Raw genomic sequence first — 25,009 nt, 5'->3', positions numbered from 1 at the left:
ATGCATGTTATCTACCTGATTTACCCACAATACACAACTACCCGCCCTTTCTCACTAGTTACCCCAATGTTTGTTTACAATAATGATTACAGACCAAGAAATAAATATGAATTACATAAATAAATAGAAGCTAAGCTATAGGGAGCCTGAAGCGGCCCAAGACAGTCATGGTGTACCAAGCCTTCACTGATCTCAAATACAACAAAGTTCCATAGCCGAATTTATGTCTAGGTATGTCAGAGTTCCCTCAGGATCTCAAGGATCCCTAGCAGTGCTCACACCCAGACTTTCCTCAAATAAAGACTGATTATGTACAGTGTGGAAGTGCTAGCCCTGATATTCCAGAGTTCAGAGAGATCTCAAGGGTCTCAAGACAGTACACATATCAGAGAGGTAGAACTTAGCAATCTAAGAGTAAGATGAGAGTGCATAATAAAGTTAGGTAAATAGTATAAAGAAGGTCTTAGGAAAAGAGTTTTCTGAAATCCTGTACTGGTTTGAGTGGAAAATAGTTTGAGAAAACATGAAGAACATGTTAGGATCAGAGAACAAGTCACAAAACATACAGTTTCAGAATAGACTTCACACAAGGGAAAGGGGTAGGGGGAACACCTAAAATACACCTTAGTGATGGCAAACAAATACACATATTGTAGTTGCAGAGTTAAGTTGAGAACACACAGGTCTTAGACACAAACAGAATCTCATGGGTGAAGTCGAGCCAGTTAAACTTAGATGTACAAACTAGATAAACACTTCATGAAGTATTCAAGGTTTTAGAAATACTAATCATATACAAAACAAGCAGAATCTAGACATGTTGGGTGAGACAGTAAACACAAAATATAGCTTAGACATACTAGTGAACAAGTTATCTAAAGCAGTATTGGCATGCTAAACAATGTACTAGTTATAACTTCTAACAGAACAGATTTAAACATGCTGTATGATACAGTAATCTAGGCATGTTGACTGCATTTTGATACTAGTTCTAGTTCTAGTAGACTAGAACTAGAATTTACAACTAATGAACTGCAACAACCAAGAAAGATATAGTTTTTTGGAATGTGAATTGAATCAGGACATACCAGTTAAGGAGATAATACATAGTATAGAGCAGAGATGTTGCAAGCCAGCATTGGTTTACAGCCGGCTGGATTAGTAAGAATTACAAATAACAGAAGAGAATAGAGCTTTAAGAGTGTGAGAGTATAGATGAAATATTGTTCCTGTGTGTAGAATTGAGGAGTAAGGAGAGCATATATATCAGTTAAGAACAAGGAAAACAAGGTAAAGGGAATCAACCCTTCAGCAATTAAGGAAGCCACATAATCAATTATATATCAATTAGTATAATTTTCCCTTAATTAAGGGTAATCAACCAACGAGAAAGGCAGAACACATTTAAGGAAAGAAAATCAAACGAGTAATTAGGGGTAAATAGAAAATTTTAATTAAGGAAATGATTGACAAAGAATCAGTAAATATCACAATTAATCAAACAAGGTAAGAAAGCGGCTCAGGATTGCAAATAAGGAAATTGTCAGGAATAGGTCTTAACAAAACAAACTGATAAATTAAAAGACATCGAATTAGGCTAAGAAGAATCACAGAAATCAAAGCATAGGACAAAATCAGTACCCAAGTAATCTTGACAAACTCAAAAGCCAAACAATAATGTCGAAAAATTAGGGCTTTTAGCATAAACAAATTAGGGTTACAATTGGAAGAGGCGGCTACAATTGGAGATATCTCTCCTAACCATAGTGAAAAAAAGAAGGTGACTCAAGAAATAACACTCAGGCAACTCCCAATGAGAGCTGCAAAGCAAAAAGGGGTTGCAACCTCCACATCTACGAGGTCCAATAGATCCGAGAAGAAATGAAGAATTTTGAAGATTATTTGAAGACAGTTAAAGAGGATTTTAAGGAAGTTCAAATTGAAGAACTCACAAGTTAGATAAATGAGGGGCAAGACTCTAATTTCTACATTGTTTTACTTTATCATTTTCATAGCATCATCACTTGTAATCGCGTCATAGAGTGTGTTATAAACTCTATGGCGATCATAGAATACTTGGTACTTTCAAGTTCCTATTTTTTACATGCTTGCTAGTACGCGAGGCTCTTTAAAGCCTCAATAGGATTAGTAAGGTAAGGTTTAGCCCGGTTTGTGTTGCCTTGGTCCAATGCCTCTGGAAAAATATCCACACGGCTATGAGATTATATTCCCTCGTGAGGCTTTGCCGGCAGCTACACCATGAATTCTCTATATGAGGCTTCCATCATAAGGCAATGTGAGGCGCAGAGGAGTGATTATATAGCCAAGGCATATGGGTAACAAGACCGGTGCTATTGTCCCCCTTATTTGTACTTTTCCCAATTGTTGTATTTTTCTTTTCTTTTATTAATAAAAACTAGCCCTAGGCGCTTGCCTAGCGGATTGACAAAAAAAAGGGTTAAAGCAATCTTCATGAAATCGGTCAAAACACATAAGAAACAGAAGATTAAACACTTAAAAATCATTAAATATTTTTGAGAAAAGAAAATTTAGGGAAACCCTAGTCATAGAAGTCAAAAACTTGAAGTATTATAGTGCTTAAAATCGGTCAGTAGTAGAGGAATAAGAGAAACCTAAAGAAAAACCACATGAACTCAAAAACATTTTCAAATATGCAAAGATTCAAACAACAGATAGCACAGAAACCAAGATATAGTGTTAAAATCGGTTGATATTAAAGAAACAAGATATCTTTAAAGCCTAGTCATGGAAAAACTCAGAACCCTTCCAAGCCTACATAGATTGGACGGATTCATGTCCAAAGATTAGGGTTTTGAGGAGAAAAGGGAGGGGTAAAGAAAACCTGGTTTGAACCAGAGATTTGAACCATGTGATTTCAGTAGGAATCACTCGCAAACCATGGACGAACCCTTGAAGAGCATTCAACGAGATCTGAACTAGATCTCTTCAAGTTCCTTTCACAGAACCACATAATCGAACAACCCAGGGGGTAGGAGACAAGCAGAGGCTTCGTATAGCCATATGATGCCATAGATCGGACATGGATTAAAGGATTGGGGCTTGATTTTGGGTGACGGCGATTGGAGATTAGGGTTAGGTTTTAGAGAGAACCAGAGAGGAGGAGATTCAAGGGTGGCCGTATGTGAGAAATGACTAGGGTTTGGGGGTCGTTTGGTTGAATTTTGGAAAGGGGAACCCTTGACCTTTGATCAAAATGATCAACGACCAGGATTTGGCCGGGTATCGGGTTGGGGCAGGTAGGGTATTGGGCCTGGGCTAATTTTTGGGGCTAGTTAATACGCTAGGTTTTAAAATCGGGCTGGGTATTAGGATCAGAATTGAATAAAAATAGGGCCAAATTTTAAATAGCCAATTTTAATAACTAAACAATTTATAAAAATAATAAATGAGTACCAAAAAAAATCTTTGTACACTAAAATAATTTAAAAATAATTATTTAATATTTTAAAAATATAAAAGACCATTATATGAATAAATAATGTAATCATACGTTAACATTGGCTATTATAGCAAAGATGTGCAATTTAGCCTAAAAATGTAAATGCAATTATAAAAAATACATCAAAAATATTTAAACAATTATGATGGCATAAATAATGAATTTAAATGACTAAATCATCACAAAAGTAATTTGAAGGATAATTATTGGATATTTTATAAATAAAAGAGGAGAAATAAATTGATTCGGAGCTTTTAAAATTGTAGAAAAATAATAAAAATACTTATGCATGCTTATAACTGCATATGTACTACTTTGAAAGTATACATATGTATTAAAAAAATATATGAGAAAAAATTGGGTATCAACATATGGCAGACCTTAGAAGAAGGCTCATCACCACGACTTCCGGAGATGACTCAGGGGCAACATTCTTCGCCCTCTTGTTCTTTCCCCCTGTCGCAGAAGAACGCCTTCTTTTTTGTTTCTTGTTCTCCAGCTGGGGACTCTGATAAGAAGCACTCGCACTAGAAGCAGGCCCGGAGACGCCTGTCTGTGGAAAAGCCTTTTGCAGCAGCCTCGCCATATCAGTAAGATCAGCCAAATTGTCCTCCTCGGGGATGACAACTGAGCCCTAGGGTAGACCTATATTCAACAGGAGAGAAGAATCTGACAACTTTCTCATAAGGAAAGCTAAAGACGAGATGGGTTCAATTTACCATGATTTTTGGCCTTCCTCCCATATTTTAGGGACAATTCTTTCCACGTGCAGGTTTCAGGTGTAATAACGTCCAAAATTTTCGGAACCCATTGGTCCAATCCCTCAACCCTAGTGGGAACCCACCGAGTCGCTGAGACAAGGAAGAAAGGTTAATAATGACGAGGAATGGTCTTTAACTGAAGCAGAAGCAAATTAAATACTTACGAGCGCAGCTCCATAACTTCGGGAAAGAGGAGCCGAGGCCGGGATGATCTCACTGGGGGCAACTAAAACAAATTGTTCCATCCACTCACAACCATTATCATCATCCAAGTTGGATAGTAGTGCATGATGGCCTCGCTTGCTGAAGTTTATCATTCCCCCAAGGAATATTTTGGGGGAATAGAGGTTCATCACGTGAGCTAAGAATAGCTCCTCTCTCGTTTCTTGGCACAAGCGCTGAAGACAAGCAATCGTCCTCCACACGGAAGGACTTACTTCAGCCAAACACACTTGATAGCGGAGACAGAACACCACAATGACTAAGTCAAGCTCTTCACTAAAAGAAAATGCTCCCAAAGTAAAGGGATACGTGTAAAAATATGTAAAACCCTCCCAAAGTAAGTTGCGATTTTTCTCATGTCAATATGATGAAATATGAAAATTCAAAATATTGGTAAAAGTTTACACTATTTGAATGTCAAAAAGCAAAAAAGTTCACATAAACTGAAACGGAGAGAGTTTGATCTTTAAACAAATAGCCATTTGAATGAATATATATATATATATATATATATATATATATATACACACACATTGGGCCTAACTCAACCTCAAAAACTATCTTATGATGTAAGGATTGCCCAAGACCATATAAGGAGACCAAGGACCTCAAATCCCACTGATGTGGGACAACTCAACACCCCCCTCATGCTCAGGCCTGCAAACTTGAGCGTGGACAACATAAATGAGGCCCCAACATCTCAACATATATATATATATATATATATATATATATATATGAATTATATACATACCAGATATATATAGATTATACTATGATTATACATAAATTTTATATTTCTTAACTGATAAATAAAGATCATATGATGATATATACGAAAATAGACATATTATAAATGAATTATATACATATTATATATTCATAAATTATTTTTAATTTAAGTGGTCGGGTGAAATTCTCCACATACTTTGATACTAACACTATTAATTATAAGTAGACTCACAAGACAATTTTATTTCAACAGGTAAGCATTGTTCAACAAGCACTCTCTCAAGAGAGCATGTATTTTCTCCCAATCTTTTTCTGAAGCCAAAGGCTTCATATAGTTCGCAAGTCCACCAGCTGGGACAGCAAATTGCATCCACTGGAGACCGAGAGAGTAAAGCTCCTCCCCCTCTACGGATCTTCTGAGGTGGGCGGCATAATTTTGCCCCAAATTCCCATGAACTGGGGACTGGGGAAGAGGAACATCCTCTTCTCAGACAGATGCGGCCGGTGGAGGTGATGTAGCAGTTGATGGTGGAAGAGTAGGTGAAGAAGGTGATGAAGCTGATGGTGTTGAAGGGTGAGAAGTAGCTGCATCAAATACAGTGCTGGTTGTTGGTTGCTTATCAACCGAAGACGACAAGGGCCAGTACTCAGCCTCACGGTACTGGGCACAACAACTAGGATCGGGTAATGGGAGTTGGCATTTTCTACCATCTCAAACGCCCTCCAAAGTTCCAAGACATCGTCCTCGATTCATGTAACTAACTTAACAAGTTGAGCATTCTGTTGAGTTGATAAGGATCGTCGTCTTCTATGTAAAAAAGCCTCGTCATCACTAGCTTCTCCATCATCGTCAATCATCACGGTATCTATTACCGGCCTGGGAAGAGGGCTCATCACCATAACTTTCGGAGATGACTCAGGGGCAACATTCTTTGCCCTCTTATTCTTTCCCTCGGCCGCAGAAGAATGCCTTCTTTTTTGTTGCTTGTTCTCCGGCTGGGAACTCTGAGAATAAGCACTCGCTCTAGAAGTAGGCCCGGAGACGCCTGTCTGTGGAAAAGCCTTCTGCAGTAGCCTCGCCATATCATCAAGATCATCCAAAACGTCCTCCTCAGGGATGACTACTGAGCCCTAGGGTAGACCTATATTCAACAGGAGAGAAGAATCTAACAACTTTCTCATAAGGAAAGGTAAAAACGAGATGGGTTCAACTTACCATGATTTTTGGCCTTCCATCCATATTTTATGGACAACACTTTCCACGTGAGGATTTCAGGCGTAATAATGTCCAAAACTTTCGGAACCCATTGGTCCAATCCCTCAACCCTAGGGGGAACCCACCAAGTCACTGAGACAAGGAAGAAAGGTTAATAATGACGAAGAATGATATTTAATAGAAGCAGAAGAAAATTAAAATACTTACGAGTGCGGCTCCATAACTTCAGGAAAGACAGAGCCGAGGCCGAGATGATCTCACTGGGGGCAACTAAAACAAACTGTTCCATCCACCCACGACCATTATCATCATCAAAGTTAGATAGCAGTGCATGATGGCCTCGCTTGCTGAAGTTTATAATTCCCACACGGAAGATTTTGGGGGAATAGAGGTTTATCACGTGAGCTAAGGATAAATCCTCTCTCGTTTCTTGGCACAAGCGCTGAAGACAAGCAATCGTCCTCTACACAGAAGGACTTACTTCAGCCAAACACACTTGATAGAGGAGACATAACTCCACAATGACTGAGTCAAGCTCTCCACTCAAAGAAAATGCTCCCAAAGTAAAGGGATACATGTAAAAATATGTAAAACCCTCCCTGGTTAGGGTTACCCGCTCTGTCAGCTCAGGAGCGATAACGTCTAAATCATGGCAATGACAATCTTCCTTCATAGCAGGAATACCGGAAGGATGGATGGAAGAAGGGTATCTACCAATGACCCATTTATGAGAGTTAGCAGAAGGAAACTTCTCTTCGAAATCTTTGGTGGTAATCAGGTTCTTTGGGATGATGGTACTCACCGTAGGGGGAGCAGCATCGTCAGCTTTACATTTGTTCTTTGAAGAACTAGGTTTTCTTGAAGAGGAGTCCATTTCTTATCAGAGAAAGAGTTTGTTCTCAAAGAATGAAGTTAAAATAAGGTTGAAGTCGAAAGATGAGTTGAGCGAAGAAAGTCTTAGAAAGTTCAGAGTATTATGAAGTGTAAATTTAAAAAGTTGATGCATATAATTAAAGGTTTAGCGGCTAAACCCGTTGCCATAATTACCTCGATAGCTGACAAAAGTTATGCTGAATCATGGATTACGTGTGTTCGAGACATTAAATGCGGAGATACGTGCGTCTAATCAACGTCAGAAACTTTTCAGAGAGAGTCAGTGGTATTTCTGCCAAAAAGGATGTTTCTACCAACTTCCCGGTGATATATAGTTATGTCACCGAAAAGCAGGAGGATTACCTATATAGGGTAAAATATGATATGTTAAATGATTGCGTAACGGAGTGACACGTGGAGCCGAAGGCAGAGGGTAGCTAAAACTAAAGACAATTGTTCCATCTGTCACCGGAAAGAATAGTGCTCATAAAGATCTAATAAATGCCTACCACCAGGTAGCATTTAATGGGGAATATTCTATAACATTTAGTACATTGCCCGTTATAAAGAATTTGTCATTCATGTCCGCCGTTACACATTCTTCAATGGCCTTCATAATTGACATTAAAGAGGGGCATGATCCTAGGACCTTGTTTCCTAAGTGCAGCTATAAATAGTGAACTCTATTATCATTGTAATGGACATGAATTTTCTGGCAAACTTATGCTATAATCTATTCAAAGCTTTATACAATTTTATCTTATTGCTCTTCGATTTCATTACTGTTGTGCCCGGAAGCCCTGCTCCCGGAACTACTGTTTTTACTATTTCATCTTCATCTCAAGGCTAAGTATTGCATATTTATTCAATGCTCCTATTATTTCAGGAGTAAGTTAATTCACTTGTCTAGAAACCATGTATAAATTTATATATTTTTTTTTTGTGTGTATATACACATTTTTGGCTAACGAATGTATATAGTTTCTAGCATAGACTAAAATTATAAAAAGCCCTAAAATCTACTCCCTCCATTCAAGTTGACGTGAACTTTTTTGCTTTTCGAGAGTCATTTTGGCTAATTTTTTAAGTTAAATTAGATTAGGTTAACTTAATATTTTGAAGTCAAAATTTGGATTAAAAGCTATACGAAAAGTACTGTAAGTTGCTTTTTTTCACATGTCAATATGATGAAATATGCATTTCAAAATGTTGGTAAAAGTTTACGCTGTTTGAATCTCAAAAAACAAAAAGGTTCACATAAACTGAAACGGAGAGAGTTTGATCTTTAAACAATAGCCATTTGAATATATATATATATATATATATATATATTTGGACCTTGGGCCTAACTCAACCCCAAAAACTATCTTATGAGGTGAGGATTGCCCAAGACCATATAAGGAAACCAAGGACCTCAAAATCCCACTGATATGGGACAACTCAACACCGCCCTCACGCTCAGGCCTGCAAACTGGAGAGTGGACAATATAAATGAGGCCCCAACATCGATAACAATAATTGGGATAGGCTCGACTCTGATACTATGATAAATGGACCTTGGACCTAACTGAACCCCAAAAGTTAGCTTGTGAGGTGAGGATTGCCCAAGACGATATAATGAGACCAAGAACCTCAAATCCTACCGATGTGGGACAACTCAACACACACACATATATATATGAATTATATACATAGCGGATATATATAGATTATACTATAATTATACATAAATTTTATATTTCTTAACTGATATATATAGATCATACAATGATATATACGAAAATAGACATATTATAAATGAATTATATACATATTATATATTCATAAATTATTTTTAATTTAAGAGGTCGGATGAAATTCTCCACCTACTTTGATACTAACACTATTAATTTAAAGTAGACTCACAAGTCAATCTTATTTCACAGAGTATAAGCAAAGAAGTTTGATACTATTTTGGTCGAAGTGATCCTTCTTGTTAACAATTATATATATTGGCAACAATTTACATAGACATCAAAAGATGTCAGCAAATTTTGACATAAATGGATTCTGAAATTGCACATCGGTTTATTGAAATAAATATAAGTCATAAAGATTATCCTCCTTATGGTTATGTCCTGCGGTCTTTTGTTGTAGGGATTGGCAGGTCATGCTTATCTATCACATACCAGTACTTTCGATCGAAGTACCAATCAGCAAATGCCTTCGGTGCAGACTGCATAAAACACTTCATATATTTATCTGTGGTGAAACTAAAATTTTCACTATGAAAATTCAAAATAAAAAGTAATGACACAAGAAAATTAAAAAGATTCACCATATAGTATATATACGTAAAACAAATTCCTGCAAAAGGGTATTAACTAACCCCTCGTGGACGAAGGTTGTTCCACCAATGATGTTATGATAGGATTGTTTCTTTGTTTTTGTTTTTATTTTTATTTTCAGTAGTTTCTTATTCCACCACAATAATATAATCAGCTGCTCCCTTAGTAATTTTTTACTTGTTTATTGCACTAAAAAATATATTTTTATTTTTACTTGTCAATGTTTTCTTCTTGTTTTACCTTTATCATTAATTACTCATTTCACAAACCATTTCACAAGACTAGTTAAAATACTATCATTATTATGGGTACTATGTTAAAATATGCACTTCATCTATTATTTCAGAAGGGGCACCCAAACTCTATTATGAACAAGTAAAAGTGCGCGGAGGAAGTAATAAACATAACATGAAAATATATCTCTGACTTGAAAAATCGAAAGTTCCCACTAATAAGGATAATGATATATTTCTACATATACCTAATAAAGTGGTAAAATTAGACAGAAGAAATTAAAATATGCATTATCAAACTAAAATAAATAAATAATTTCTTACCAGGTTATTAATCAGAATGGCGTTTTCAGGAGTCCACCTATATGATAGAGGGAATATGTTTAGTAAACACATGATAAGGATAAATAGAAATCTGAATGAACAACCACACGTATTTATTAGAAGAAAATATTGACTACAAAATACTTATGTTATATATCTTTAAGAGACTTAATAACGATGTTAAAAGAAAAATTTACGATATTTTAGTTACTTTTGAAATAATATATGTAATGGAACAAGCATTTACAGAACTAATTGTATCACATGAAATAGATATATTAGATCTATATGAACTAGATTTATATTCAGACTAATGATCACATATCAAGTTAATAAAATCTTTTTATAAATGAAACATAACACTTTTCATTATATAAGATTCTATAATACCCAGAAATGGAAACTTCTTAAAAACCTCAGTAACATAAATAGAAAAATAGATTGTGTTAAATACAATATTAAAACCTGCAAAGATATTATTAGATATAATAAATTACGTAATAAAGCTTTATTAACTATAGAAAATGAAATTGAATTTTATGAAGATAAACTTGAAAGTTATCAACACAGAAAAGAAATAACACTGAGAAATATAGAAACCATGGATATATGTATCAACAGGTATACATCTCAGTATTAATATGAACAAATCAAAAATTGATAGTTACAAATATTTTAAGTACTGGTTAGAAATTCTAAAACATATAAATATGTCAAAAATAATATTAGAAAAAAATATAGAAGAATATCAAAAAACTAAAGATATTAAATACTTAGAATACACACTTGAAAATATAAAAGAAATTTCAAGGTTAGCTACAGATAATCATGAAAAAGCATTTAATTCCACAACTACATAAAAAAGATCCTATGAAAAATAAGATGAACTCAAACAACCCCCCCCCCCCCCAAATTGGTATCAAATTTTAATATGACATGGCATGTCAAAATATATAGTATTTATTTGCTGAGTCAAAATGCAATTGTTGAATGATTTTGTTGTTCTAAAAGAAACAAAACTGACTTTGATAGGATGTTCACATAAGTTGAGTGGCCATATAAGGAATAAAGATCTAAAAAATAATTTGTTCAAGTTCCGTACCAAAACCTCAACAATAAATACAAAATAAAATATCAACATTAAATTTAAAAATTTATTAGAATTTTACGTGTGGTGTTCCTTACTCCATACTATCATCTAAGACTAAACAATAAGAAAGTAATTGTACAATGTAAGTTGCACCTTTTGATTGAAAGATTCCCTCTTCAACTAATTAAGAAAAAATAATGAGGTTTAAAGTTATAACAAATATATTAAGACGAGCAACTCATGAGTAGAAGTATAATAGTGTGTATTTGTTGGAAATAATAAACTTACCATATCGAACTTTACTTTAGAGGAAAAATAAAAGTTTTTTTTAGGTCTTTTACAAAAGAAAGCATTATCAACTTTATAATATTATAGGTCCTTCTATAAAAGAGGAAAGCTTACTGGTGAAAATTACTTTCGACTTTGAATTGCACTGACTCATTGAGTGATTAAAGAGCAAGCAATATTTGTAGCACGTTAATATTTTACATAGTACACACTAAAGAATTGTGCTTAAATTAAAAGTAATACTAAAATATTTTAAGTTCCAATATATGTAATAATTTTATGTATCAAAATATAAATGGTGATTAACATGAAATTAATTAAATAATAAACTTTACATTAGAGGAAAATTAAGCTAAAATAAAATTGTAGGAGTATAATAGTGTGTGTGTTTGTGTTGTGTTTTAAAACTAATAGATGAGAGGAAAAATAATAAACTTTAGAGGATAATCTATCCTCCTGCAGAAGAAAAAATTTATTACATCGGCGTCAAATTTTTGTGTGGACAAAGCATATCATTCTAGGTTTGAAAGTTAAAAAGAGAAGGATATGTAACATAGGTGAGAAAAAATAAAAAATACATCAAAAAAGGTTTTTTTTTTGGTTTCCCATCCGGTGTCCGATACTTGCATTGGAGCCGGACTATATCTAGATTCGCGCCGTATAGGGCCCCATTCGGAGGGAAGCGCTCCTTACCAAGGATTTTTCCATATAAAAAAAGGTTGAAACAAAATATTACTAAAAAAGAAGCATTATTGGTCAAGAGTACTCATGTTTTATCTATGGTATAACGGCAAAAACTTTTGAAAGGAAAATCTATAAAAGTCTCATATTGAAATATCTATATGAAAAGAAAAATAATTAAATTAAAATGATTACCTATAATATTCGAAACGACGATCATTTGGAAGGTGGATTGATGATATTACGTAACCAAATTTTTGTCAATTCCTTTGGTTGCTTGAAAGTTTATGTCACTGACTCATTGCTCACATTTTAATTTCACAAGAGGATATCCAAGTTAGTCTCGCATTATTGAAGAGTTATCATCTGGCAGGCATGATAATTAGTTTTCATATATTCAATGTTGAAGACACTCATTAAAAGATTATCTTTACGGAAGATGAAATAATAGTGGAAGAAATTATCTTGACATGAAAAAAATAATGGATGAATAAGAATTTTATAGTTGTGCTTTAAAAAGGATCCAAATTTGTAAGTAGTGAGGAAAAGTTGAAATCCTGTGAACAACCTCCATATGTGCTTCTTTTGAATGTGAAGCGTTGCGATTGTTCGGACAAGGCCTTAGGTTATTAATTGGGACTCTTAGGGTAAACAAAAAAAAATATTTTAATATTGCATTTAAAAAGGGTTATGCATCTAATGGTTGTGGCTTGTGACCCTTCATGAAGGGGTACGTAGGCTATTTGCCCTTAGTTATTTTTAAAATTTTATTAATAGGGTATTTAAGTTATTTAGAAGGGTATCTTAGTAATTCAACTTTTGTCTTAAGGGCTTCCCACTTTTAATATTATATATATATATATATATATATATATATATATATATATATATAGGCTAGAAAGAATAAACCATCAATCCATATGGCTATTTGTGCAAAGGACCCTACTTATTTATTGGCATCATTGAATAATAAAACTAATTATGCTATCATTGTTTAGCTCATTTAATTTGTACTAATTACCTCTGAAGGCTTTGTTTTGACACTCGGTGCATGTCCTGTTTTCAACGCATCGGTCTGCATTAGGGTCTATAGTAGTTTTGATCTGCAACAATTGATTTAGAAAATATATAGTAAGTGGAAAAAGAATTATCAAAATAATATACCAAGTACTAGACTATGATACGTAGGTGGAGTTTGTCTATGAAAAATTTCTTGAAATCTTTCCAAAAGTATCTCTGTGTGAGTTGTGTTTTTTTTTTTTAATTATTTTTTTATAAATTTTAGTGCAATTGTTTACACATGTACTCTATAAAGTTTTTTAAAAATGGAATTACTTTCTTAACTAAAAAATAATTAGTTTTATGAAGAAGTGGAATGAGGGTGTTCGGGTAAATAGTTCTTCAACTTATCAAATCTTCCATAAAAAAGAAGTCTATCTAAACATGTTTAATTTTTGTACAACCTGATATCAGCAAAAAATTAAAATTCAAAAACTCTTTTTTTAAAAAGCACTCCAAGCTTTTTTTAGTCAATTTTCACATCCTAAACAAAGCATAATAATTGATAAACATCTAATCACCTGATAATAATCAAATGCTGACATCGCAATGAAAAGTGGTGTCTTGATATGTTGTTGCATGTTTTCTGGGAAGAAACACTGCAGTAATTGGGATTTTTGTATGTCTTTTAGTATTTTAAATGGCAAAAGATTCAAATAATAATTTAATCAAGGGAGCAGGTAATGTACCAATGGTGGATTCATTTTTGAAGTGCATGATTTGGGTAGTGCTTTTGTAGATCCCTGCAACATTTAATATGACCCTCTTTCGTTTTTAATTTATTCCAAAAAAAAAAAAACATAACTTCATATATTTGAAAACTCTTTAAAATTGACACGATCTTATTGCCGTAGAAATATCATGACATATTTTAGACTACTAGATCTAAGGGTTCTTTTAAGTATATGCCAAGAGCCTTGTTTCTTTCAATTATTCTAGGGGCACAGTTAAACACCGCAATATAATATGAAATTTGGCAACTTATATTGAATTAATAGAAATTTAGTGAGAGGGGGACAAGAAGGGAAAAAAGAATAATTACATGTAAAGTCAGAAGTGAGTTATAAATTTTCTCGAAGCCACTTGCTTGCATAGGGTTCTTCCTATTAAAAAGAGAGTTCAAAAGTTATGTTGCAATTCAAACCTTATAAAATGATTTATACTAAATGATCATGTTAAGTCTTTTAAAATCTTACACATGGATAAAGTAACCAGAATCGACTAAGCATTTCACTCTAGGAGTATTTGGCAATAAACTGCGGAAGTGATCGCAATATAGCATTGTTGGATATCCTCCGGCTGAACTTCCTGCAAGAATAGCCTGCAAACATGATTGAAAATTTTCAGCAACCAATGAGAGTTGTGGTAGAGTGATAGTACAACAAGAGATCTTAGTTTCAAGCCCTCGGTGTGGATACGCCTTTATCAGGGAGCGTTTTATCCTCCGATGTGTGACTTTCCAACTTAAATCCAAAATAATCAAATCTCAATAAGGATATTAGACACCGAATGAGAAAAAAAAAAAAGCTTCAGCAAGAAACAAATATACATGTAATATAGAATTTACACAAAAAAAATAACGAAAATATATAGAATTTACACACATTTTTGGCATTCTTTAATCCTTTTGCCAACAAATCCTCCATTACTGCTTCAAAAATCCTCGCGCCTCTGAAGTGAAGATTAGTAACCTAAACAAATTAAAGTAAAATGATATTGAAGTTAAATGTTCGCATAATATTCTTGAATTTAAGAAAATATTCAAAATTTTAGGATAAACATTCTAAAAGTGGAATTCGAAACTATAACTTGAAAAGAGAATTACATGATCAACGTATTCAACATCTCCGGTGAACGCTCCACCATCACAGTATCTAACAAACACTTTGTTCCAATTGTAGAAATCTGCATATTTTACATAGAAGAACTATGTCTGCTTTCTTCAAATGGAACTTCCATTTCAACAAACAATTATTCTTGGAAATTCAGACGGAGATGTTAGATTGTACAAGAAAATCCACGAGAACCTGGATTTGCAGTCGGATTCTCGCTATAAATTCCTTGAAACGTCCATGAATCCGTAAAATTTGTAGAACCCACGTTCTTGTCCAAAATACGATCCTGGCATTCTGTGACGTTTGTGCACCATGCTCCTCCCTAAAGAAGTCTCTAAAAATCAGTATTGCAATTGATATAATCAGGTGTCAGGTATAAAACAACCTTGCAAATGTGATATCATATTTTAATATGATTTGGGACCTACATATGAGCAATTTACTAATACAAAAAAAAGAACACAAAAATATCAAGAGAAGGATTAGTCAAATAAGGAAGTGATTTATATTCTTTTTAGGAAAACAAAAAATCAATTATGAAAATATTTTACCCTTCATTCATGCAAAAATAAAATCCAAATATAATAAGAAAATCAAGGCAAACCTCAACAAACACTAAGTCGAGAAAAAAGCGACGAAAAGTTACAAATTGAATGTTCTCAAACATTTAAAAGAAACAAATATTCCAGCAAATTCTATCTAAAAGGTAAAATCAAACTATATTACAAATAACTTACCGAAAGTTGTACAATCCAATTTCCAACTCCTTTGCCAAATCCAGGTTCAAAATGGTATGCTGGAGGTGATCCATCCAAACATACTGCCAATAAATAAGGCAAAAACTCTCTTCAAATTTCAACTACGTACATGATTTCCTAATTTAGATTTTAATTTGTACATATAAGTGAAGAACTTAACCTGCTCCTTTTGACACAGCATTCTTAAGGATTGTCTTCGTCACATTGTAAGAACCTAAGTCTTTTGCACATTCAGATTTGATGATGGCCAAAGAACAAACAAGAAAGCAAAAAAGATGAAGAGTTCTTGCCGCCATCACCAGCCTGTAGAAAAATAAATTACATAAGGAATTAGATAAAAACTAATTTGACAAAAGAATGTAACAATTTGTGTGAAGAATTTCTGAACATATACTTTGTAAATATGTTTCAATAGAGGTATTGACCCAAACTAATCAACTTTGAAACCATCTATATATACTTTAATTTCTTTACTTTGGGACCTCAAGATTTGTACGGCATATAATCTATGAAACTCTTAAACAAAACACGCGCGCATATATATATATATATATATATAATGATTATAAATTTATTCAAAAATAAATAAATAATTTTTAAGTACATATAAACAAACATTTGTTTGGTTATATAAAAGAGATATCTAAGTATACAGAAGTTATTTAAGAAGAGATTCTCAAAATGTCAAAGCATGGAAACATGGAACTCTAATGCAGAAGGCATATAATTGTCGAGAAAAAGTGCTTCAAACATACCATAGCCCATAGGAAATTATGGTTCTTAATGATTACTTTTGATCCATGTCCAAGTTAAAAGCTTTTTAGAGATCGAGCTTCTTTCTCTTTTTTTTTTTAAATTTTATTATTTGTTGTTGTTGCAATAAACAATGAAAATATTATCATAACAAACAAAACTTGAATACACCTAAAGAGTACTTTATTCCTTCATCACCTTCACAGATAATGCCTCAAGCAAAAAACAAATTAAAAAAATTAACGATCCGATCGATCGTCTCTAGTACCCAATTTTCCTATTTGATGCTTCCCGTAGGTCGGTATGATGCTTTATGACTTGTGGGGATGAATGGTTTGATTTTCAGGGGATTCAAAAATAATTTGGAATACTTAGTTCCTAAGTTGAGGTTTAATGTTGGAAGAGTTGACCAAAGTCAACATTATGAGTAAACGATCCCGGATTGGTAATTTTAAGGTTCCGGTAGATTCATATAATGATTTTGGACTAGCACGTTCAGGCCTCGGGTGGCGGGGGTTGATTCGATGCTTCTAGTTGAAAGTTGAAATTTTGAATTTAAGAAAGTTTGAAGTTTTTGGTTTGATGCAAGATTCTTGGTTACGATATTGTTTTTATGAGCATTTGGACAAGTTTGTATAAAATATACGGACTTGTTAGGATGATTAGACGGGGTCTTAGGTGGCTCAGGTGAGTTTTGGAGGTGGTTTCAGATTATTTTGGGTCAAGTTGAGATTGCTGATTTTTTGGTGCGAGGTAGTGAATCGCGATTGCGTGGCTTGTGCTGCGATCGCATAGAAGGGAGGTTGGACTGGGGAAGTTTCTCTTCATGATTACGTAGCTTTGGAGGGGATTGAATCACGGTCGTGCATGAGGTCTTGTAATTGCATAGAAGGCTGGTAAGTTGGCCTTTGCGCGTGGGTGTTATCATGTTCGTGTAGAAGCACTTTAGGCGGTGGAGCTCAGTGCTTCACGATTGCATGAGATGAAGGTCATGATCGCGATGTGTAATCGGTGGCAGGGGTATTTTATGTCTAAATTTCGGAATTTAGCTTAATTTCACAATTTTTGAGTTTTGGAGAATGAGAGAAGGCGATTTGGAAGAGGGATTTTACTACAATCTTAAGGGTAAGTAATTTTTACTTGTATTTGATTATATATCTTGATTCTCCATATATTTCTATACTTAAAATATCAAATTTGAGAGTGTTATTTGGGGTTTTTGTCTACAACTTAAGAGAGTGTATTTTAAGATTTTGAACACTAATTTGGACTCGAATTTGGAAACTAATCACATATTTGAACTCGTGAATCTATGGGTCAATGAGATTTAGTCCTAAACTCGAGTTTTAATCATGTGGGACTGAGTTGAGTTTTGTTGAATTTTTGAGATTTGATTAAAGATTGAAGTTTTATTTTTAAAATTGGGTTTTATGACTTTATTTGACCGTGTTAAGTATTATTTTGTTAGATTCGGAGTATTTGGAAGTCACAAATAGAGGTAAAGCGTGATTTGAGGCTAAAGCTTGTTCCGAAAGAGGTAAGTATCTTTTCTAATCTTAGTTAGAGTGAAATCACCATAGGATATGGCCTTGCTTGCTAAATGTAAATGTTTTTGGGAAAACATGTATGCAAGGTGATGAGCATATATGTTGGTGTCCTAGTTTATCCGTGATAGGGGTTGACTTTAGGCTACTTTATGACTTGTTTGGTGGTGTGTTCTTCTTGAATTTTGGTTTATTTAATTGTATGACTACATGAGCCTATTTATTCATGCTAGAGATTATGTTTAGACTTATGGTATCATCACTTGGCACGTTGGCCTATTACTGAGATATTAATCTAATAGATTTAGTCGTAATCATACTTGGCATCATGAACACACATCCACACCTCTATTTATTATGTCCTTGTGCATATTATTTGTTATTTCTTGAGCATATACTTACCTTATTGGAGATGATGGTCTTGATACAGTTTAATGTGATTATGGCACAATTAGACATTGTGAGCGGATTGATATATGATTTGGCACGAGGATTGTGTCGTGAGATGATTGTTATGGCACGAGGTTTTTAGCGTGCAATGTGTGGATTCGAATCTATCCCCTAGAGTCGTCGTCCCGTGTTTCTCTCTCGATGGCGCCAACAATTGATCACGTCCAATTCACACCCCAAATAAGCTTGTAACGACCCGATCAATCATTTTAAGCTTTAGCATTCTGCTCGGTAGTTTGAGGTTTTGATTAGCTTCATAAGATGTATCATGACTTGCATGTATTCTTGGTTTGGGGTTTCTAGATGTTCAGGGCTTATTGGGAAGAGAAATTATCAATTTGAAAGCTTTAAGTTGGAAGAGTTGACCGAGGTTTAACTTTTGTGAAAACGACCCCAGAATATTATTTTGATGGTTCCAATATGTTTGTATGTTGATTATGGACTTAGGCATATGCCTGGAGTTGGATCGAATGTTCCTAGGTTGATTGACTTTTTTTGCCGAAAGTTGGTAGTTTGAAGGTTTAGAAATTTCATAAGTTTGACCATGGTATGACTTTATGGCTATCAGGTTTGGATTTTTGTTTGGGATTTGGAATACGTCTGTTTCATCATTTGGAACTTGTTCAGAAATGGCATCATTCCGAGTTGGTTTATAAGTTCTTGAGTTTCATGGCAATTGTCATGCGTTTTGGTGTTCGATTTATGATTTTATATGTTATTTTGATGATCAAAGTGCATGAGTGAGTTCGTATCATGTTTATGTACTTGTATGTATTCTTAGGCTGGAGCCCCAGGTGCTGGGCTGAGTTTCAGACGCATTTCAAAGTGTTTCGGGATGTTTCAGAATGTCTGGTTCACTGTTGGTGCTTCAGATCTCACAAATGCAGGATCCTGTTTGCATTTGCAATGTGGGCACCGCATTTGCTAGCTCTGATAGTGTGGCCTAGCTTCACAATTGCGAAGTCAAGGTCATATTTGCGATAGGCTATTGGGGATTGGCAGGTTGCTTTTGCGACCATTCTGCCGCTTTTGCGATTGGTCTTGCTTCCCATTTGTAGAGATTATGTCACATTTGCGATTTTCCTTGAGGCTGTCTTGGTTCACTTTTGTGATACCGGAGTCGCATTTGCGGTGGTCACAGTTGCGAACCTCTGAACGCAAATGCGACATCTGTAGCTAGGTTATTGGTTGACATTTCGGGACTTAGTCTCATTTTATCATATTTTGAGCCCTAAACTTGGTGGGACGCAAATTTTGGAGAGGATTTTTACATCAAGCTATTGGGTAAGTGTTTTTGACTCAATTTCAATACTTAACTTGATTTCTTATGGATTTTAACATCAAAATTATGGGAATTGAAATTTTGGGGATTTATGACTAAGTTTTAAAAAATAAAAATTTGTGATTTGAGAGTAGAATTGGTTTCGGATTTGACAACCAAACACATATTTGGACTCGTGGGATTATGGATAGTCAATATCTATCCTTCGACTCAATTTTTGACCGGTGAACCGGGATCCACTTTTGTTGACTTTTGGGATTCAAAAAAAGAACTAAATTTATTTTGTGTAAAAATCCTAATTTTTATTAATTGAAGTTGGTTTCTATTCCATTGTTTGGTATTATTAAGTCAATTTTGGTTAGCTTTGAGCCAAGCGAAGGTGAATTTTAGAGGAAAAGCTATTCTAGAGTATTGAATTCGCCTAATTGGGGTTAGTATCTTGCTTAATTTTGTGTTGGAGAATTTTCCCGTATGATTGGGCTTAATTGCTTATTTATGTTATGCGTAAACGACGTATGTATGGGGTGACGAATGTGTACACAGCCGTATGTGTGACTTATAATTAGATTTGACTTGAGGTTGCCTTTATTCCCTTGTTTTGCTTGAGAGAACTCCGCACTACATGTTTCCCCTTTGGATGATTACTTGAATTCATGTTCAATGGTAAAGATCATGTTCTTAGGATTTGCATTTCCTAAATTGACCAAGTTGGGCATTTGTGAGATTGTTGCTAAATTGAGTTAACTAAATTCATGCTTATATGTTGAACACCATCCGCATTTCCTTTGTTGGTCTGTCCTTGTGCAATGAGTTGATTGATTGTGAATTTATGTCTTGATGATAATTGTTGGCATGTTATATTGTTATGATAATGGCACATGTGAACTTGTTAGGTGGATTGTTCAGGTGTTCGCACGAGGTTTCGGTCGTGCTATTGTTTTTGTTGATATTGCACATGCAGCGAGACAAGGCGAACTATATATATATCGAGTTTGCGCATGTGGCGAGACAAGGTGGGATGATTGTTAATACACGTGTGGTGAGACAAGGCGGGCATTTACTTTATTGTTACGCACACGGTGAGATAATGATGGCTATGTGGGGATGATATGTGATTTTCTGAGGGCGTGTTATTGATAATGTTTGTGTGGTGGTGGAAAGGTTCTTGATGTGTTTACGACTTCCTTGCGTGTGCCATGAATTTAACGTGATTTGTGGCATCGTTTCCAATGTGCTAGTCTGTGTGTCTTTTATTACTTGATAATTTGGTTTCCATAATGGATTTACTTACATGGAGTTGTTATCTTATATTATGTTGAGTTGTTGGTAACATGACAGATTGAAGTAAAAAAAATATTGTTATCATATATTACTTTATTTGATTCTTGATAAACTCCCCTTGAATATGATATTGGTAACTGACACGGGTACGATATACATGGTAGCACGAGGTCTTTACCGTAAAATGTGATTTATGTTGTGGCACGAGGCATTTTGCATGCAAGTGTGATTTATATTATGGTACTAGGTCTTTGTCGTGTAAGGGTGATCGGTAATGTGGGCACAAGGTGCCATAAAAGTACAATTCTACCTGATGACTTGTTGTTGAACTAAAACTTTATCTATACGAAGTTGTATCACTTGTTCTGGTGAGATTACAACTATCACTTCCTGTTATTTTTCTCGTTGCTAGTTTTTGATATTATTGCACAAGTTATCTAACTAGTGATTGTCTTGACTTGAACCTTGTCACTATTCTACCGAAGTTAGTCTTGATACTTACTGGGTACCAACTGTGGTGTACACATACTACACTTCTGCACATTTTTTATGTAGATCAAGGTACCTCAGAGCATGCTGGTTGTTAGTAAGTGGGTTCCGAGTTGCTGTGGAGACTTCAAGGTATACCTGCTGTTTCGCTCGCAGGCATTGGAGTCACCTTTTATTGTTCCTTGCTACTATTTATTGTATTTCAAAATAGTGTTGTATTTTGAGATATTTAGTGAAACTCTTGTAGTGCTTGTGACTCCGTATTACCGGGTTTTTGGATTGTGAATGTTGTATTATCATATTGGCTATGTGTTGGGCCATTTTCTTAGTTCTATTTAATATTAAGTTATTATATTATGTCTGAGGTTTTTGTTTGTTAGGCTTACCTAGTCTTAGAGAGTAGGTGCCATCACGATCCTTAAGGTGGGATTTTGGGTCATGACACGTTTGTATCAGAGCTCTAGTTTCATAGGTTCTACGAGTCGTAAGAGAGTTTAGTAGCGTCTCGCGGATCGGTACAGATACATCTTTACTTATCTTCGAGAGGCTATAGAGCTATTAGGAAATTCCACTTCTTTCATTCCTTATTGTGTAGATTTATTGATTTCAGAGATTGAGCCTTTTTCCGTCTATTCTCTCTCAGACGGTGAGGATACGACCTACAGTTACTGATGATGCTGCCCCCAAGGCCGGCATTGCTAGTGGATGGGGAAGAGGTAGATGCCGAAGAGGAGCATGTGCTATAGCTAGGGAACCTGTCTGAGCAGTAGCTGAGGAGCCACCAGTAGCTCCGATTGGGGGTTAGGCACCTGAGGCACCTGTTGCTATCCCGGAACTTCAGGAGACTTTAGCGCACTTCCTGAGCATGTTTGGTACATTAGCTCAGGCGGGATTGATCCTAGTTACACCAGCTACTTCACAAGTTGGGGGAGGAGTATAGAATCTCGTCGCTCGTACTCTAGAGCAGCATGCTCATGTCGATTAAGCTCCGGGGGGTTATACCAGTGTAGCCCATGATTGCGGTTTAGCCTGAGGTCATGCCAGTGGCATCAGAGGAGGAGTAGAAGAGGTTAGAGAGGTTCAAGAAGTATTTCCCTCCTACTTTCAATGGTGCAGCTTCTGAATATGCACAAGGTTTTCTATATCAGTGTCACTATATTCTGCGCACTATGGTCATAGTGAAGCAGAAGAGGTCATGCCATAATCTGCGCACTATGAGCATATTTAGCCTAAGGTCATGCTAGTGGCATCGGAGGAGTAGAAGAGGTTAGAGAGGTTCAAAAAGTATTTCCCTCCTACTTTTAGTGGCACAACTTCTGAATATGCATAGGGTTTTCTATATTAGTGTCACCATATTCTGCGCACTATGGGCATAGTGAAGTTGAGCAGGGTCGACCTTACTACTTTCCAGCTGATAGGGCCGGCATATAGATAATGACATGCTTATGAGGAGAGTAGGCCAACTGGTGCAGCACCACTTACTTTGGCTCAGTTCACTGATCAGTTTTTGAGGAAGTTCGTTCCATAAACCCTGAAGGATGCATTGCGCACCGAGTTCAAGCAGTTTCTCTAGGGGACTATGACTCTGTCCGAGTATGCTATGAAGTTTATCGAGTTATCTCGTCATGCACCTGTTTTGATTTCCACTATTATGGAGAGAGTCTGCCGATTTATTAAGGGACTCAGTTATGGCTCAAATTTGGGATGGCGTGAGAGTTGGAGACTGATACTCCATTTTAGCAGGCTGTAGAGATCGCTAGGAGGTTGAAGTGTATCCATGGTCTGGAGAGGGAGGATAGGGTGGCTAAAAAGCCTCATGAACCTGGAGGATATACCAGTCCCTATTACGGGGGCAGGGTGCATCATGGTAGAGGTTTTGTTGGTCATCCAGTTCAGTCTGCACTTCAGGCTTTATGTGGTGCTCCAGTTATCTGTGGGCCCTAGAGCACTCATTCCGGACAACTTCCATAGCCAAGTCAGCAAAGAGGTTTCTTTGAACGTGGGGATATCAGGCATATGTTGAGAGATTATCCAGACTCCAGGCAGGTGTGCCCTAACAGAGTACTCAAGCTATGGGTTTCGCTCTACTTTCTACTACACCTTCACAACTAGCTAGAGATAGGGGATAGCCTGGTAGAGGGCATCGTGGAGGGAGAGGCCAGGCCAGATGATATGCTTTCCCTGGTAGGACGAAAATTGCTGCACCAGATGATGTCATTAAAGGTATTGTTCTAGTTTTCATAGAGATGCATTAATTTCATTTGATCAAGTTCCTACTTATTTGTATGTGGCGTTCTATTCTACATCATGTTTTGATATGCCTCATGATTCATGAGTACCCTTGTTTACGTGTTTGCACCTGTTGAGGGATTCTCTTGTGGTAGACCGTGTCAATTGTTCTTGTTGGGTCACTGTTGGGGTCTTGAGACTAGGATTGACCTTCTATTATGTAATATGGTGGAATTTGGATGTGAGTTTGGGATAGGTTGGCCTCGACTTATGGTTGAGGTGCTCTACAAGCATGGGGAGTCCTTTACGTATTATGATTTTTTTCCAAGGGATTAAGTTAGTGTAAGGTTTTTGGTTGATGGGATGTAGTTCCTACTTGTGATTTCGAGTTAAGGATGGGATCCTCGTGTCTCCATGTGGATCAATATGTTTGTACCGTTCTACGTATCGTGGTGGGGTTATATTTGGATGAGATTCTTGTGATTATTTCGTGTGTTTTGTTTCTCCATTGTGGAATAGATTCATAGTTGTATACGGCTAAAATTGGAGAGTCCAATTTTATGATCATTATGACACTCCATGGCCCGTCTCTAGAACGCTTGAGGCACAGCTCGAGGTTTGACCCCGAGGGTTCCCTATGTTCGACCTTGGGGCAGTGCAAATCGGTGGCTATGATGGAACAGCGGGAAATTCTCAAGGCACGTGGTTAGAGCTGACCAGGTCTACGAGAATAGTACAAGTCCGTACCGTGACATTAAATGGTTGTACCAGCCACATATCGTTATAATAAATGCACATGTACTATGTTGGGATTCCCCCTCCTATAGAAGGGGAACCCTTATTATTTTGTAAGACACATGATATTCAATACAAGAACAAGAACATTCTCTGCTCTTCAACTTAAACATATTCTACTGTCGCTCCTTTGATTTTATTGCTTACATTTATTGTGTTTTATTGATTTTACTCTTCATTGATCATAAAGAGCCATCATCAAGGTCCTTAGAACTGTTAGTTCTTCATCGACCATCCTTAGTCTGACACCTTAGCTCGACCTCGAGGCCCAGCGTAGGCCAGCTCGAGACCCCGATTCGCGGCCAT

At 35.8% G+C, this 25,009-nt stretch overlaps 1 protein-coding gene and 1 long non-coding RNA gene across 3 annotated transcripts; both read right to left on the bottom strand.

The window, feature by feature from the left end:
- Positions 1–9,251: 9,251 nt before the first annotated feature.
- Positions 9,252–10,217, bottom strand: LOC138889016 (uncharacterized). The gene is made up of 2 exons (XR_011406560.1): positions 10,170–10,217; positions 9,252–9,500 (listed from the first exon to the last, which is right to left on the bottom strand). It is a non-coding gene; the product is annotated as an uncharacterized lncRNA (long non-coding RNA).
- Positions 10,218–13,222: 3,005 nt separating this feature from the next.
- LOC104228566 (pectin acetylesterase 8-like) lies at positions 13,223–16,311 on the bottom strand. 2 transcript variants are annotated; one of them, XM_070171594.1, is made up of 11 exons: positions 16,275–16,311; positions 16,041–16,183; positions 15,860–15,942; positions 15,315–15,444; positions 15,113–15,192; positions 14,892–14,978; positions 14,484–14,608; positions 14,330–14,390; positions 13,977–14,030; positions 13,809–13,886; positions 13,223–13,331 (listed from the first exon to the last, which is right to left on the bottom strand). In XM_070171594.1, the coding sequence occupies exons 2-11, from the start codon at positions 16,174–16,176 to the stop codon at positions 13,242–13,244; spliced, it is 924 nt and encodes a 307-aa protein (XP_070027695.1). In that variant the 5' UTR covers positions 16,177–16,183; positions 16,275–16,311; the 3' UTR covers positions 13,223–13,241. The 2 variants fall into 2 exon arrangements, with proteins under 2 accessions (XP_070027695.1, XP_070027696.1); XM_070171595.1 differs by lacking the exon at positions 16,275–16,311 and having other exon boundaries at positions 15,113–15,214; positions 15,297–15,444; positions 16,041–16,146.
- Positions 16,312–25,009: the final 8,698 nt, after the last annotated feature.

The sequence above is a fragment of the Nicotiana sylvestris genome, chromosome 4, assembly GCF_000393655.2.
Source record: "Nicotiana sylvestris chromosome 4, ASM39365v2, whole genome shotgun sequence".
Taxonomy (NCBI): Eukaryota; Viridiplantae; Streptophyta; class Magnoliopsida; order Solanales; family Solanaceae; genus Nicotiana; species Nicotiana sylvestris.
Note: the sequence above shows the minus strand (reverse complement) of the source record. Positions and strands in the feature narration are given on the sequence as shown.